The sequence below is a fragment of the Martes martes genome (genome assembly GCF_963455335.1).
Source record: "Martes martes genome assembly, chromosome: 15".
Classification (NCBI taxonomy): Eukaryota; Metazoa; Chordata; class Mammalia; order Carnivora; family Mustelidae; genus Martes; species Martes martes.
Window position 1 is genome coordinate 20,769,509 of NC_137903.1, and position 14,567 is coordinate 20,784,075.

At 33.0% G+C, this 14,567-nt stretch overlaps 1 protein-coding gene across 7 annotated transcripts in view; it reads right to left on the minus strand.

Annotated features, from left to right (window-relative positions):
* Positions 1-1,944: 1,944 nt before the first annotated feature.
* Positions 1,945-14,567, minus strand: part of UCHL5 (ubiquitin C-terminal hydrolase L5) — a 46,456-nt gene continuing 33,833 nt past the window's right edge. For 4 of the 7 annotated variants that reach the window (XM_080824277.1, XM_080824278.1, XM_080824282.1 and 1 more), the window contains exons 8-11: positions 12,796-12,898; positions 11,322-11,432; positions 8,786-8,884; positions 1,945-3,284 (exon numbers count right to left, since the gene is read on the minus strand). In XM_080824277.1, the coding sequence (XP_080680403.1) occupies positions 3,240-3,284; positions 8,786-8,884; positions 11,322-11,432; positions 12,796-12,898 (358 nt within the window). In that variant the 3' untranslated portion in view covers positions 1,945-3,239. Of the gene's footprint in view, positions 3,285-8,785; positions 8,885-11,321; positions 11,436-12,795; positions 12,899-14,567 lie in introns of all 7 variants that reach the window. The other 3 variants (XM_080824276.1, XM_080824281.1, XM_080824279.1) reach the window with 1 other exon arrangement.

Here is a 14,567-nt window from a genome sequence, read left to right on the forward strand (position 1 = left end):
TCCCCGCTGAGCAGAGAGCCCGATGCGGGGCTTGGACCTGAGCCAAAGGCAGAGGCTTTAACCCACTGCGCCACCCAGGTGCCCCTTTCTTTAAATTTTTTTAAAGGAAAAACCTTAAAAGCCTTTTTTTCCCCAAAAGACACAAAATCCTCCTACAGGGGGGTAAAAAAAAGGAGTTATTTATCTTGAAATGTTTTAGGCAACTAGATTAACAGAAGTTATTAATCTGCATGTAACACCATCATACACACAGAGTTATGTATCATGGTCTAAATAGGGGAGCAAGTCCCCATGGTTCACGATCTAAGAACAAATATTTGTCTATTCTAGTGGCACAGTCAAGCTGACTGCTCTCTGTTAGAAAAAGGGCAGCTATCTTGGGAACTAAACATATGAGGTGAGACTAGCCAGTGCAGCAGCTGTTGGCAAGCTTTCTGTGTTTATGATGGCAAAAGTATATTGCTTAAAATTGGCTCGTTATTGGGGCGCCTGGGTGGCTCAGTGGGTTAAATCCTCTGCCTTCAACTCAGGTCATGATCTCAGGGTCCTGGGATCGAGTCCCGCGCCGGGCTCTCTGCTCAGCAGGGAGCCTGCTTCCTCCCTTCTCTCTCTGCCTGCCTCTCTGCCTACTTGTGATCTTTCTGTCAAATAAATACATAAAATCTTTAAAAAAAAATTGCCTCGTTATTTTAAAAGGCACAAAACAGAATGGAAGTGCCTTCACCTATCCAAGCATTAAATGAGATTTCAGAAAATAAAGGGCAAAAGTGAAAAGAACAAAGGAGACCTTCTTTTAAATACTCCTGTCAATACACCTTTTTAAAAAAGAAAAAACTTCCCACATCACTGACATTTATACATTTCTGGATTGCTCTTCATTCATCCATTTTCTCTACCCACCAGCTTCATGACTTAAGACCCAGACAAAGACAAATTGTATTTCTTTATTCACTGGCAGACATTATCATAAAGGATCACAATGCATTTACATATATCAAAGAAGAAGCAGATAAAAGAAACCGTTCTTAGGCTATGGAAATTCCTATCAAAGAATTTTATTAGAATTAGATTAGTAAGAAAATATCCTTATACCTACTAACAGTTTTATAAAGCTATTTTTCAATGTCATTTGATACTGGTTACTCTTGTTAAAAGCATCTTTCAACGACAAGTTTTTAATTTTTATAAAGAAATTTTGGATCTTTTATGGTTATTGCTTTCTGTGACCTAAGAAACCTTTGGCTACACTCAAGTCACAAAGATCTTCACCTATGTTTTCCTCTAAAAACCTTTGTACTTTAGCTATTAAATGAAGGTCAATGATCCACCTCAAATTCTTTTTTGTGAGGAAGGGGGTCTTGGTTCATTTTTTTTCCATATGGAGGGTTAGCTGTTCTGGCCTCATTGAAAAGACTTTCTTTCTCTGTTGGATTGCTTTGCAACCTTTGTCAAACATCAGGTAACCATATAAAGGTGGATTTGTTTATAGGCTCTCTTCTGATTCCACTGATTGAATTTGTTATTGATCCTTATGCTAGTATCAAACTATCTTGATGACTGGATACTATTGACTATAATATTCCTTGTATTGCTTTACAAAATTTAAGCCTCTATAAAATAGGGTATATACGGGTACCTGGCTGGCTCATTCAGTAGAGCATGCAACTTTTGATCTCAGGATTGTGGTTCAAGCCCCATGCTGGGTGTAGAGACCACTCCAAACTAAAAAATCTTAAAACAAAAACAAAAACAGGGTATATAAATTAAGTTGAAATAATTGCATGGGATCAAGAGGAGCCTAAAATAATCCTTAAGAAATCACTTTTTAAAATTGTATCATGGGTTTGAAAACACTCCATAATTACTATTGTATCCAGAGCAAAATATATTTACCCACAAACAAATGAAAAACTACAAATTCCTCTTTATTATTTTCAACTGAAATTATGTGTGAAAAATATTTTATTAATTTTTCTACTCAATTCCCACCAGATTTTTTCACATTAGTTACTTAGTAATACCACAATGTAGTAAGTTTTAAAATAATCCTTAAAAAAAATTCATGTGTTTGAAGCCAGAAGATGAATACACAGTCCCCCTTCATGTTTAAACTTTTCCATAATAAACTGTTAAAAAGTCATGCATCAATTTCAGAAATGTATCTAGTTAAAAATAAAAAAGTAGGTAATTTCCTTTCTAAAGAGAAGTTCCATAAAATCCCCTTTAAAGTTTAACTACGAAAAGATTAGGAGCAAGAGTACAATTATTCCATAAAATAAAAAAAAGCAAATCCCAAAAGTAATTTTTAAAAATCCATTGTGAGCAGACTGTACATGGTTCTTGAAACTATTGGGCTGTACCAATTTCATTCAAATTGGCAAAGAAGGATCCTCTACCACCACATCACATTTTTTTAAAAAGCAGATAGCCTAAACTGTCAAACCTCTGATTTCTTTATATACAGCTTAGCAGCCAGAAAATGCTGCCAGACTGAGAGTAACACCAAAAATCTTTTAAGGTTTATCATTTATTCTTAACCTGAAATTCTACTTTGAAGCATAATACTCAAACCTTCCTAAAATTATTCTAATAATACATAAATAAATAACCCCAAACACTTAAAAATTCTGCTAAAATAAATTGAATGTTTATTACTTTTTCTTCTGGCAGCAATGAAAATCACTAGAAACTATACTTTTGTCTTTTTCAAATGATTTGCATTAAAACCATACTTTCTCAAGATAAAATTCAGTTTTAAAATCCTCAAAATGTTTAGATATAATAGACAAATACTGATTTTTTTCATTAATGATGAGAAACAAGAGATCTAATTTAATCAAGATCCAACATTCATAAATTTTAAACATGTAACTGAGCTAAAAGATCGAGAGAATTGATTATAATAATTACAGGTAGAGAATATCATTTATGCAATTTCTAGGTTCATCATGATAGTATATATCCAGAGAACTTCTCTTATATATAAGAGAAGTTCTTGGATCCAATGTCAAATAATGGAATTTGGGCAAGCACTCTTAATATCACTTTTATTTAATATGCACTACATGCACATGATGCAGGCTGGGAAAGAATCCATGCATTAAAGACAAGACAGACTGGTACTATTGCCAAACGTGCATTGAGTCAATTAGAATGTTGCTCAAAATTCTTTATACTTAATGGTTTCCATGAAAATAAGTGCAGAAGCAGAAATACGTATGCATCCCAAAGCGTCGTCCTCATTTGGTTTCCTGTGCTTTCTTTGCATTCTGTTTTTCTTTTGCCTAGAAGTTAAAGATAGTATTCTATAAAATCTTAAAAGTCCATTTTAGATCATGTTAAAATGTGTGTACGTGGGCATACTTGAGCTGAAAGACTTGAAATTCATTGCTTTTAAGATTTCTAGAGCATTAGCTTTCATAACTCAAGACTTGCAACATACTACTGCTGGACAAATTATAGTTATGCTCTGCCCCTCAGTAAAAAAGGATCATGTTTGGTTTACAGTTCTTTCTTATCTGCAACTGAAATGTATTATTATAATTGTAATAATTTCAATATACATAATTACTCATTCCACAAAGTCATACTCATTCATAAATGCTTCAAAACAATATATTTATCTATGTGCCCATTTCTCATTCAAACTGAGTATAAGAAAAATATTAGTTTCTGCATAGTTGGGCTTAACAGAATATCACTAAAGGATCACATATCTGTAGTATTAATAAAATTTACTTACAGAACCTAAGAAAAATGCTCTCATACCTTATTTCATTTGATCCTCATAACAATTACATAGCTTGAACCCAGTAACTCTTATTTTATTTTTCAGCAGATGAAGACAGAGCTTATAGATATCACACTTGAAAAAAGTCACACCGCTAGTATAAAATAAAATTGCAAGAGGTCAAAAGACACCTGTTCTATAGTGGTGCTTTTCAATGTATATACCAATGACCTGGGTACCCTGTTATAATGCTGTTCAATAAAATGCCTCAGAGTCTAAATTTCTAACAAATTTTTAGGGGATACCAATTCCGCTGGTCTTCAGATGACACTTTGAGAAATAAGATTTTAGAGAACTACAATATAATGTTCTTTCCACTATGCCACTTGAATCAGAAAGGATTAGGTTTTTGCTATTATGCAACTAAGAAAAAAAAAACTTCCTTAGATGAAAAAAATAGGGTAATTAGAACTACAATATTTTTATAATGTATTAGGTAGTATAATTATCATACAGCTATATGATAAAATAGTGTTATTCCTTAGAATATATTAAAAGGAAATATATGTACTATATAAAACTGCTTACATAAACATTTTTAGTCAACAAGCATAATTTGTAATTTGATATGTCTATAATTTTTTTTTTAAGATTTTATTTATTTATTTGACAGAGAGAGAGATCACAAGTAGGCAGAGAGGCAGGCAGAGAGATAGGGGGAAGCAGGCTCCCTGCTAAGCAGAGAGCCCGATGTGGGGCTCGATCCCCGAACCCTGAGATCATGACCTGAGCTGAAAGCAGAGGCTTAACCCACTGAGCCACCCAGGTACCCTGATATGTATATAATTTTTAACAAAGAAGCTCTGTTTCTAAATAATAAAAATAAAATTTAATTTCAGATATAATTTGAAATAAAAATATGTATTTTTCCCATATTGATCTCTGAATATACTCTGAACATACAGAATGTTTAGTAGGATTAACAAAAATAAACTTACTGGTTTATAACGTAAACTTTATAACACAATTAAATGAGCAGACATATAATGCAGAGTGTGCATACATTTATTAAACTATATAATTCAGATAAAAATAAGTGAAATAAGTTAAAAATAATTATTACCATTTATTGAGGACTTATTTATGTACTTTATAGATATGATCTCATTTAATCCTCAAGAATGTGAAGTAGGTATGATTCCTAATTTACAGATGAAGAAATGGAAACTATAATAACTTGCCTAAAAGCACCAGCTAATAACATATCTGCCCAAAAAAAAAACCCAAAGCCTATATACTAAACTGAAAGTTCAGACTTTGTTAAAAATAAAAAACAATATTACATTTCTAAATAGTATGGAAAAAAGGTACATTGTTATGTTCTATACAGTATGCCAATGAAATATCAAAATACACCGATCCAAGTGGATAATTCTGTAACCGTAGATATCAATGTAGATATCATTGGGAATACCAACTATTCTTCTATCTTATTTCCATTAAGGAATAGAAGAAGTTAAGTTCTAAAGATCATTACCAATTGAATTGTAATGTCTTAGTAAAATGGGGACAAAATTCAATATTGTGAAGGTGCTTTGAATCCCCCAGGGCAACGGAATCTATGATTTTACATTATGGTAGGTTATGGGTGATTGTTAAAAACCTGGGATAGACAATGATCCAGTATTACTAGGTTAAGATAAAAATATTAAAAGAATTATAAGTATACCTGAACTCAGTAAAAGTTTCACAAATGAAATTTTCATCTAGCTGATTTTATATTTTAAGAAATAGATTTGGTATATGGCACAAGAAATTTTATAACTATGTATTTTTAGGTTATTTCCCGAGCAGTTCTTACGTAATGCATATTCAATGCCTCAGAAGATTAGAAGCCTCATGCAACAAAAATACTTATAAGGCAAGATCTTAACCTAATTCAGTACAGCCATATGGCTTCAGGAGAATCAAAGACTTGATCTTTTCTTTATTATTCTATAAATATTCTATAAATATATATTTATTCTATATATATATAAATATATATATTATTCTATAAATATTCTATAAATATATTTATTATAAAATAAAAAGATCTTCAAACACAAATATTTTTATGCAATCACAGGCTCTAAGCAACTATCTCAGTTACTCAGGGATCTGATCTTGGACAGGTTTGGCATTTACCTCACTGCCAAGAGTAGCCACATCTTTCCCCTTTGGTTCCCTCTCTCTCTTTTATGGTTTATTCTTTTATTATTTTCCCTTGGCGTAAGGGGCTGAGGGGTGGGGGAGGAACAGTTAAACTTACTAATTCTGAGTAATTTCAACTTACCCATTTCTGTATTCTACATGTTATTTTTCTTAGAAGAAGTACTATTAAACAATTATCACTGTTAAAGTTTTTGTATTATATATAATTACAAAATCAAAACATTATTTTTTTTTTCATTTGTAACATTTGTGTTTATCTGCAGAAAGTGATATTCAGTATGATACAATGATTTTTTTTTCAAAATGAGATGAATACATTTGTGGTTAAGGAAGCTGATTTATTGGTGGAGAATATTGATTCTAACCACGGATTTAAAATTTTGTGGCTGTGAAACTTCAAGTGGCATAAAGCTATTTAAGAGCTACTCTGTGCTCCCCCAGGATCTTCAGCATGAATTGATTCTGGCACTTACCAGAACAATCCTATTCAGCACAATACTGTAATTGTTTATTCCTTTCCCCAACTATATCATGAACTGCTTAAGAGAGAAGAATGTGTCTTAATTATATGTATATCTACAGACTTTAAGAAGTCCTGGAATATAGTTAAAGCTAGATAAATGTTTGACGAATAACTTTAAAATTTCAAAAATTTTAATCAAATAATCCATCTACATTTCTTTATATTCCTTAGGGGACATTCCTTAGGGTATAACAGACTGATTCCTTTAAAGGAATTCCTTAGGGGATAACAGATATTGCATATACACATGGAATAAACATAACTTCAATATTGCTTATCCAATATTATTAATCAAAGAACAGTCTGAAGAAATAGGCAAAACGTAGATGAATAACTATCCCCTCAAAAAAAGATGCAAACACAAGAACACACTGAGCTGGTGTCCCACTAACACAAGGCATTCATACACTGCCACCCTGTGTCCAAAATGTGAAGCAAGAAATTACGGTTCCAATGCTTGTTCTCCCAGCTATGCTTTCAAAAAAATCTGGGGATATAGTCATTAAAAAACAAAAATGGTTGTTTTCCTAATTTGCATCAAAAAGTTTATCCACAGGCCAATTTTAAAGCAAAATACACACATTTTACATTTCTCTAATAACATTTGTCTGGCCTTTAGTAATATTTATCTATAGTTAGAATCTGATGCAACAGATCATATGATTTAACACAATGGTATATTATTATTATTTTAATATTTTTTTTTATTTTTTTTAAAGATTTTATTTATTTATTTATTTGACAGACAGAGATCACAAGTAGGCAGAGAGGCAGGCAGAGAGAGAGGGAGAAGCAGGCTCCCCACTGAGCAGAGAGCCCGATGTGGGGCTCGATCCCAGGACCCTGGGATCATGACCTGAGCCGAAGGCAGAGGTTTTAACCCACTGAGCCACCCAGGCGCCCCGTATTTTAATATTTTTAATAGAGAAATATTTCATACTGTCTCATACAAAGAACACAATATCTAGGAACTTCTGAGAATCACAGAACCCTAATTGTTAATTTAAAACTTTTAAAATCAGTTTCCCATCTTAGAATTTTATAACTTTAACACCCTGGGATACATGAACAGAAAATCCATATGGAAAACAGTAGACTTAGCAGTTTTCTGCAATAATTTGTGCACTAAGTGCAAAAGCAGAAGCACACATGTTTCAGGATCCAGGTAATAAGGTATATACAAAAACACTGTCTCATTTCCTTTTGTTTATGATGATATTAAAAAAAGCTGGGTTGAAATGTATCTTTGCTTCAGAAAGTTTAAAATTAATGAGAAACATACCAACCATGTACTCTGCTCTTAAGTTAATGGTCCAAAATTTTATTTGCCTAGTAGTGTCTTTTCAAAGTGTTTCTCAAAATGTAGTACACAAACCAGCTGCATTAGAGTTACTTGGGGTAACATTAAAGATTCCTTCCCCTATATGAGAAGAGCTGAGGAGGGGCCAGGTAACATGTATTTTAAAGAGTATCCAGCAATGGTCACTTTCAGAAACACTGACTTACAGTATAAACTTAAAAACAATTTAACTGCATCGCAACTATGCAATTATTTTATTTAAGTGCCTTATACTGAAGGAAAAAAATCTTAGAAATCAGCATTTTTCACAAACTTATGTGAGCTTTCTTTCGGGGGAAGGAATACTAGCTTAGGAACGAATTTAAAAAAAAAACATTTCTTAGTCTAAGCTATAGTTATTTTTCCCCCTTCAATGTCCACTCTAGTTTTAAGTTACATGATAATCCAAATTTTTCCTAATATAAATAACAAGAAATCTACTGTTTCAATCTTTAACATTAAAAATTTGCTTTCAACTAACTTAGGGGCACCTGGGTGGCTCAGTCAGTTAAGTGTCTGACTCTTAGTTTTGGCTCAGGTCACAATCTCAGGGTCATGAGATCAAGCCCCATGCATCAGGCTCTACACTCAGGGTGGAGTCCGCCTGAGATTCTCTCTCCCTCTCCCTCTGCCCCTCCCCACTACTCTCTAATAAATAAATAAAATCTTTAAAAAATATTTTTTTGCTTTCAGCTTACAGACAGGAAAATTTTAAAATTTTATTCTAATATTAGGTACAACCTAAGTTCTTAACACTAAGGATTCAGGAAGGCTAAAGCAGTGGGACAATTCCTTATTTTTATTTTATAATATCGGGTTGAACTAATTCTCTTCTAGAATATAAAACAATAGCTAAAAGCAAAAAAAAAAATTAAAATGGGAATGCTTCAACAAATTTTACCTCTACTCAAGCCAAGATGTTTATCTTGTTTTGGGGGAATCTAAATCTAATTTAAGTATTCACCAGTAAAATACTTACCTTTTCTACTAGTGGTATTAACTGTTGGTGTTCTGCTAAAGTCTTTAATAATTCCATAATGAAAGGCAGGTAATTATGCTTCCTTCTGATATTTTCAATCTGAAAATAAAACAAATATCAAACCACACTAAGTTTCTGACATTTTGATCTTTGCATCCAACTCAAAACAGAAATGGGAGTAAATCTTCCATTCTCACAAGAAAAAATATTAGAAATAATGAGATTTCATCTCCATGAGAAAAAAGACTAATACAACGAAACATGTGACTTTCCTGGGTGTGGCTTCCTACTCTTGGCCTAACAAATAACACTTTAAAAAGTCTAAAATTATTTATGAAAACTTAAGAGGAAAGTAAATTTAAGAAGCCCACATGATAAATTAACACTCTTACTACTACAACTATACAAATAATCAGGCCATACCTAAAGAAACCAGCTTTATTTTGTGATCAAGAATAGTCTTTCAATTACTTTTAATCAAGAAGATAGACTGTAGGGACAGATCTGTACTTCAAGTGAAAACCATGCATTGTCTAGAGCACCCCTCCCAAGTTATGTGATTCTAGTTTGTTACTTCCCTTTCAGCTATTAAATATTCTGTCTGGCAGAGGTTCAATTTACTTTCCTTTTCTCATAGGAAAAAAAGACAGTTTACATTTTTAGTAAATACAACATTCCTTTACCTCATATAAATTTGAGCTGCTTTAACTTCTTATTTTAACTAGTTGTGATATCTTACAGGTTCCTTCAATTAATTAATGAATTAAATAAAATCTTAACACATGTTCATAGTATAGCAGTAAGAGAATCATTTTACCTTTCTGAACAGACATTTCAAGCAATGTAACAGGTAAAGATTCTGAAAACTTAATCTGTATTTTATCTTAGGCTAATATTAAAACTTAGTGATGGAATAACCCTGCATTAAGAATATGTAAGTGTTGGGTACTTATTTTTGTATACCACATAAAATGGAAGATAAATATCTAAACTTTCACCCCTTACTTTCCTATCTCCATGAACTTGGAATTCTCTGGAACCAGCCCCTACTACTTTCAACTGAAGAAATCCTACAGTCTAAGGTTCATTTATTTAATTTAACGGTCATTTATTGGCTGATAAGTATGATGCAAAACACCATGCTAACGCTTTGGTGAGCTATAAAAAAGAAAAAAGGACAATTCTTGCCTTCAACTGAGCTTCAAATGAATAACAATGATTTTGATACACATGAGAAATGACATAACTACCATTTCCAAACTTAAGCAAAATTCAAAGCTCCTTTTACTCTTCACTCTCTCTGAAAAAAGCTTACCAGATTGCAAGTGAAAGAGAATGACATTCTTAAAGACAGACTTGCTTTATATTTGACTCTGAATTATACAAATGTTTGCCATAATTAAAATTAAATTAAAAGTTTTTTAAAAACCCTAAATAACTGGAAAGGAAAATAACACAAAAGAATCCAACTGTGCATTGGTGATATAACCACACCAAGAGAAAATTGGGGACAAAACCACATCAAGAGGAAAATTTTTTCAAGTGAATTTAAAAATAGTAATTTGACTGTATAACCAAAATGGGGTATACCCTAAGGAAAAAAATAAACTTCAGAAAAAACTGTGTTGTTATTAACACTAGTATTGCTACTCTGAACCTTTCTATATATATCCATAGGTTTTCTCTCTCTCTCTCTCTCTCTCTATATATATATATATCATAAAGAAAAGAAGTCATTACGTTAATATTGTTAGGAATCAAGACTTTCAGCTTAAAAGAAGAAATGCAAATGGTTAATTTCAAGTATAAAGCCCTTTAATTCATTTTTTTTTTCTTTTTAAAGTAGGCTCCACATCCAACATGGGATGGAGCTTGAATTCATGACCTGAGATCAAGACTCTCATGCTCTAACAACTGAGCCAGTAAGGTGCCCTAAGCCCTTTATTTCTAAATTTGAAGAGTAAATTCACATTGTACAAATTTACATTCTGTTTTCTCTTCAAAACTAAAATAAGAGGCAAACAAAAATGTATTCCTTAGCTTTGAAAAGGCCTAGACATAATGACTATTCAGGATCACTGAGCACCCAAATAGTGGTTTCTAATATTTCCCACCAAAAGAACCCAAGGCTTCTTTAAAAAAATGGCTAATCCAAGTCTGAAGTAGGAAATGTACAAGAGGAGTCTGAAACATCTTGTCATACTGGAAATCAAGGAAGCTATCAAAGATGAAGAGAATCATATCAAAAGGACTTAGGACTTGAAGTGGATCCTAATAGCCAAAGGTAAGACAATTTGATCATTTATTGCAGTGAATTGAAGCATCAAATAGGCTAAAAATTTGTTCATAATGATACTTCAAAAAAAATCAAAAGAAAGAAACCTCACTAGTTACCTTTGTGGGGTGCCAAGGAACCAAGTCATTATTCTGAAAACTAGTAAATGATGGGTAAAACAATCACATATTCAACATATCTTCATGTCAAAATATACTACTCTATATTAAAACAAAGGAACAAATAAAACAGAAAACATACCTTATATCTTTTTAGTTTCTGTACTTCTTCTTCAATAAGCATCTGGTTTTTGGCAACCTCTGACTGAATAGCACTTAACATATTACTACCCTGGTCTGTATCCATGGGTTCCTCCTTAGGGTAAGGAAAAAAAAAAAGCATACCCTAATGATTGAAGCTTGAATCCAAACTATTTTAAAATGATAACTCAGTACAATTATTTTCAAATTTTACTTTTTTTCCCTTCCTTCTCTATAAAGATTTTATTTATTTATTTGAGAGAGAGAGAGAGAGAGAGAGAATGAGAGGAGACATGTTAGCGGGAGAAGCAGACTCCCCACTGAGCAGGGAGCCCCACGCGGGACTCAATCCTGGGACCCCAGGATCACAACCCGAGCTGAAGGCAGACGCCCAACCAACTGAGCCACCCAGGCGCCCCTCAAATTTTACTCTTAATACTGGTGACAGAATACCAGTCTAATTGCAATGTTAAAGGACAAAAGCCCTAAGAAGTACCTCCCATATTTTTATGTTCTACGATAACACATATGAATTTTTACCTAAAAAAAATCTATACTGCAATATACTATAGTGCTATAATCTTTTATTCAGCCACAAAATGCTTGAATATGCTATTAAGAAAATGTCACCTAAGGAATGTAAAGCAGATATTATTACCAATTATCTTTTCCAATCGTAATTACAACAAAAAAACAATTACATAGACTAGTAAAGATTACATGTAAATCTAAATGTACCCAATTAATTCTGTGAGAAATATATTCTAACTTGCTCAATTTCATAATGAAATTAAATAGTTAATTGCTAACACTTACTTAGCATGTAATGTTTGTCAGTCTGTTTTAAGTTGCTTACATATATTATCTTAGTTAATCCTCACAACATCCTTCTAGGGTAAATACAACTCACTTCATTTTACTTTAAGAAATTGAAGCACAGAGGCTCTTAGGTGGTTCAGTCAGTTAAACCACTGACTCTTGATTTAGGCTCAGGTCATGATCTCAGGGTCATGAGATGAATCCCTTCATGGGCTCCATGCAGGGCACGGAACTTAAGATTCTCTCTCCCTCTCCCTGGCCCCCTACCATTCACATGCACGTGCTCTCTCTCTCTCTCAGAAAAGAAAGAAAGAGAGAGAGGGAGGGAAGGAGGGAGGAAGGGAGGAGGAAACTGAAGCACAAAGAAGTATATTCCAATTCATACATCCACTAAATGGCAAAGCCAGGAGCTAAATCTAGGCAGCCTGACTCCAGAGTGTGTTCTCTTCATCACCACTCAGGACACTTGATTAAATCAAGAAGGAAGGAAGGGAGGAAGAGAGAGAAAGAGAAAGAAAGAAAGAGAAAAAGAAAGAACAGAGAAAGAAAAAAACAAAGAGATCGGATAAAGAAAGAGAAAGAACAAAGAGAGAGAGAGAATACCTTTCCTGAGACAACTGAACTAGAACTTTGCACTTAAAAATGTGGTCACAAACCTCAGCAAGTTGTCTTTGTAACTCTGCTATCTTCTGTTCGTATATCATTTTTCTGTCAGACACAATGGCCATTAAGTTAAATCGAATTTCGCCTTCACTGTACCTAAAAAAAGTTAAAGTTTATAATGTAATAAAGAATTGTAACACTATTACAATTAAGATCATCTATTGTGACTACCCCATGGTTCTTTAGGATAAACACAAATTCTATCAATTGGCTACAGTGAAAATTGAGATTTAAAAAAAGCTTTCATATATGAAAGGCTATAACTGCAGGAAAAAAACTAGCTAAATTTAATCACAAATATTTTTAAATGTTCTAAAATAAAATTACATCACTAAACATTTGAAATAAAAAATATTTTGTTTTCCTACTTTTATAAGAAATATGGCAACCATCATTTACTTCAGATCTCATAAAAAAATAACTAAACTAAGACCTCACAGTTGTTGGATTAATTATTATGGCATTTTGATGGTAAATAACTATATTCCTAACTACATACTTTTTTCCAAGTCATGATGTAGTTGCCATTTTTAGTTCATATATTTTTATATCTCACTTATACTTTACATTTAATTATAAATTATAAAATATTTGTATAGTATTTTACTAATATGATGTGGTTATATACTGTTGCAAAATTTCTGAACGCTATTTTATTTTCACTACTCTGATACCAGAGTACCACAATGAGACATCTCACAGTATAAGTTTATTTATGGTAAGGACTGACATTAGAATTACTGGTAAGATGTGTGTGGTGCTTAAGATGAAAATATATAGAAAATCTAAGCCTGTTTTTGCATTATATACTTATAACAATTTCGCACACACAGTTCTATTCACTGAAAGAATATGGAGCACTATAACTACAGTGCTTTAAACTATGTAATAATGTTTTTAAAACTCTGCTGTGGACAATTATCATATGATCTCACTGATACATGGAATTTAAGAAACAAGACGACCGAGGATCATAGGGGAAGAGAGGAAAAAATCAAACAAAACGAAACCAGAGAGGGAGATAAACCATGAGAGACTTAATCTCAGGAAACAAACTGAGGATTGCTGGAGGGGAATGGTTTGGGAGGGATGGGGTGGTTGGGTGATGGACAATGGGGTGGGTATGTATTGTAATGAGCACTAGATATTACATAAGACGGATGAATCATAGATCGGTACCCCTGAAACAATGTATTATATGTTAATTAACTGAATTTAAATTTAAAAAAATAAAATAAAACTCTGCTGTGGAACTTCCATTTCCTCATTTCTCTCACTAAAAAAATACCAAAATAAAAACACCAGACGTAATACATATTTTTAAAAAGAAAACGAAAGCATAAATGAACATTCCGAAAGGTGGAGAGAAGGCAGACAAGCTAGGGAACCGGGACCCCAAAATAACAGTGGTGAACTCTGTGAGTTATCTTATATGCCTTCATATAGCCTAGACTTGAGTTAAAGAAGCCAGCAACTAAGAAATACCAACAGGCACAGACAAAAAAAGTACCAACAAAAGTCTGCTCCTTCTATCCAAACAGGAAAGGAGCAACTCACGAGACAGAAAACCTTTAGATAATAACCACTCCACCATAGCTAAACACAACCCGAAAAAAACTGTGCCCCAACTCTACCTACCAAAGACTGAGTAGGGACATAGGACTTTCATCCCTGTGGGCAGTAATGACACCTATTTGCACCTATTTGCAGTATCTAGAAGAAACTAAAAAGGAAGCCAAGAGGGAAGTCACTATCATACAGTGGT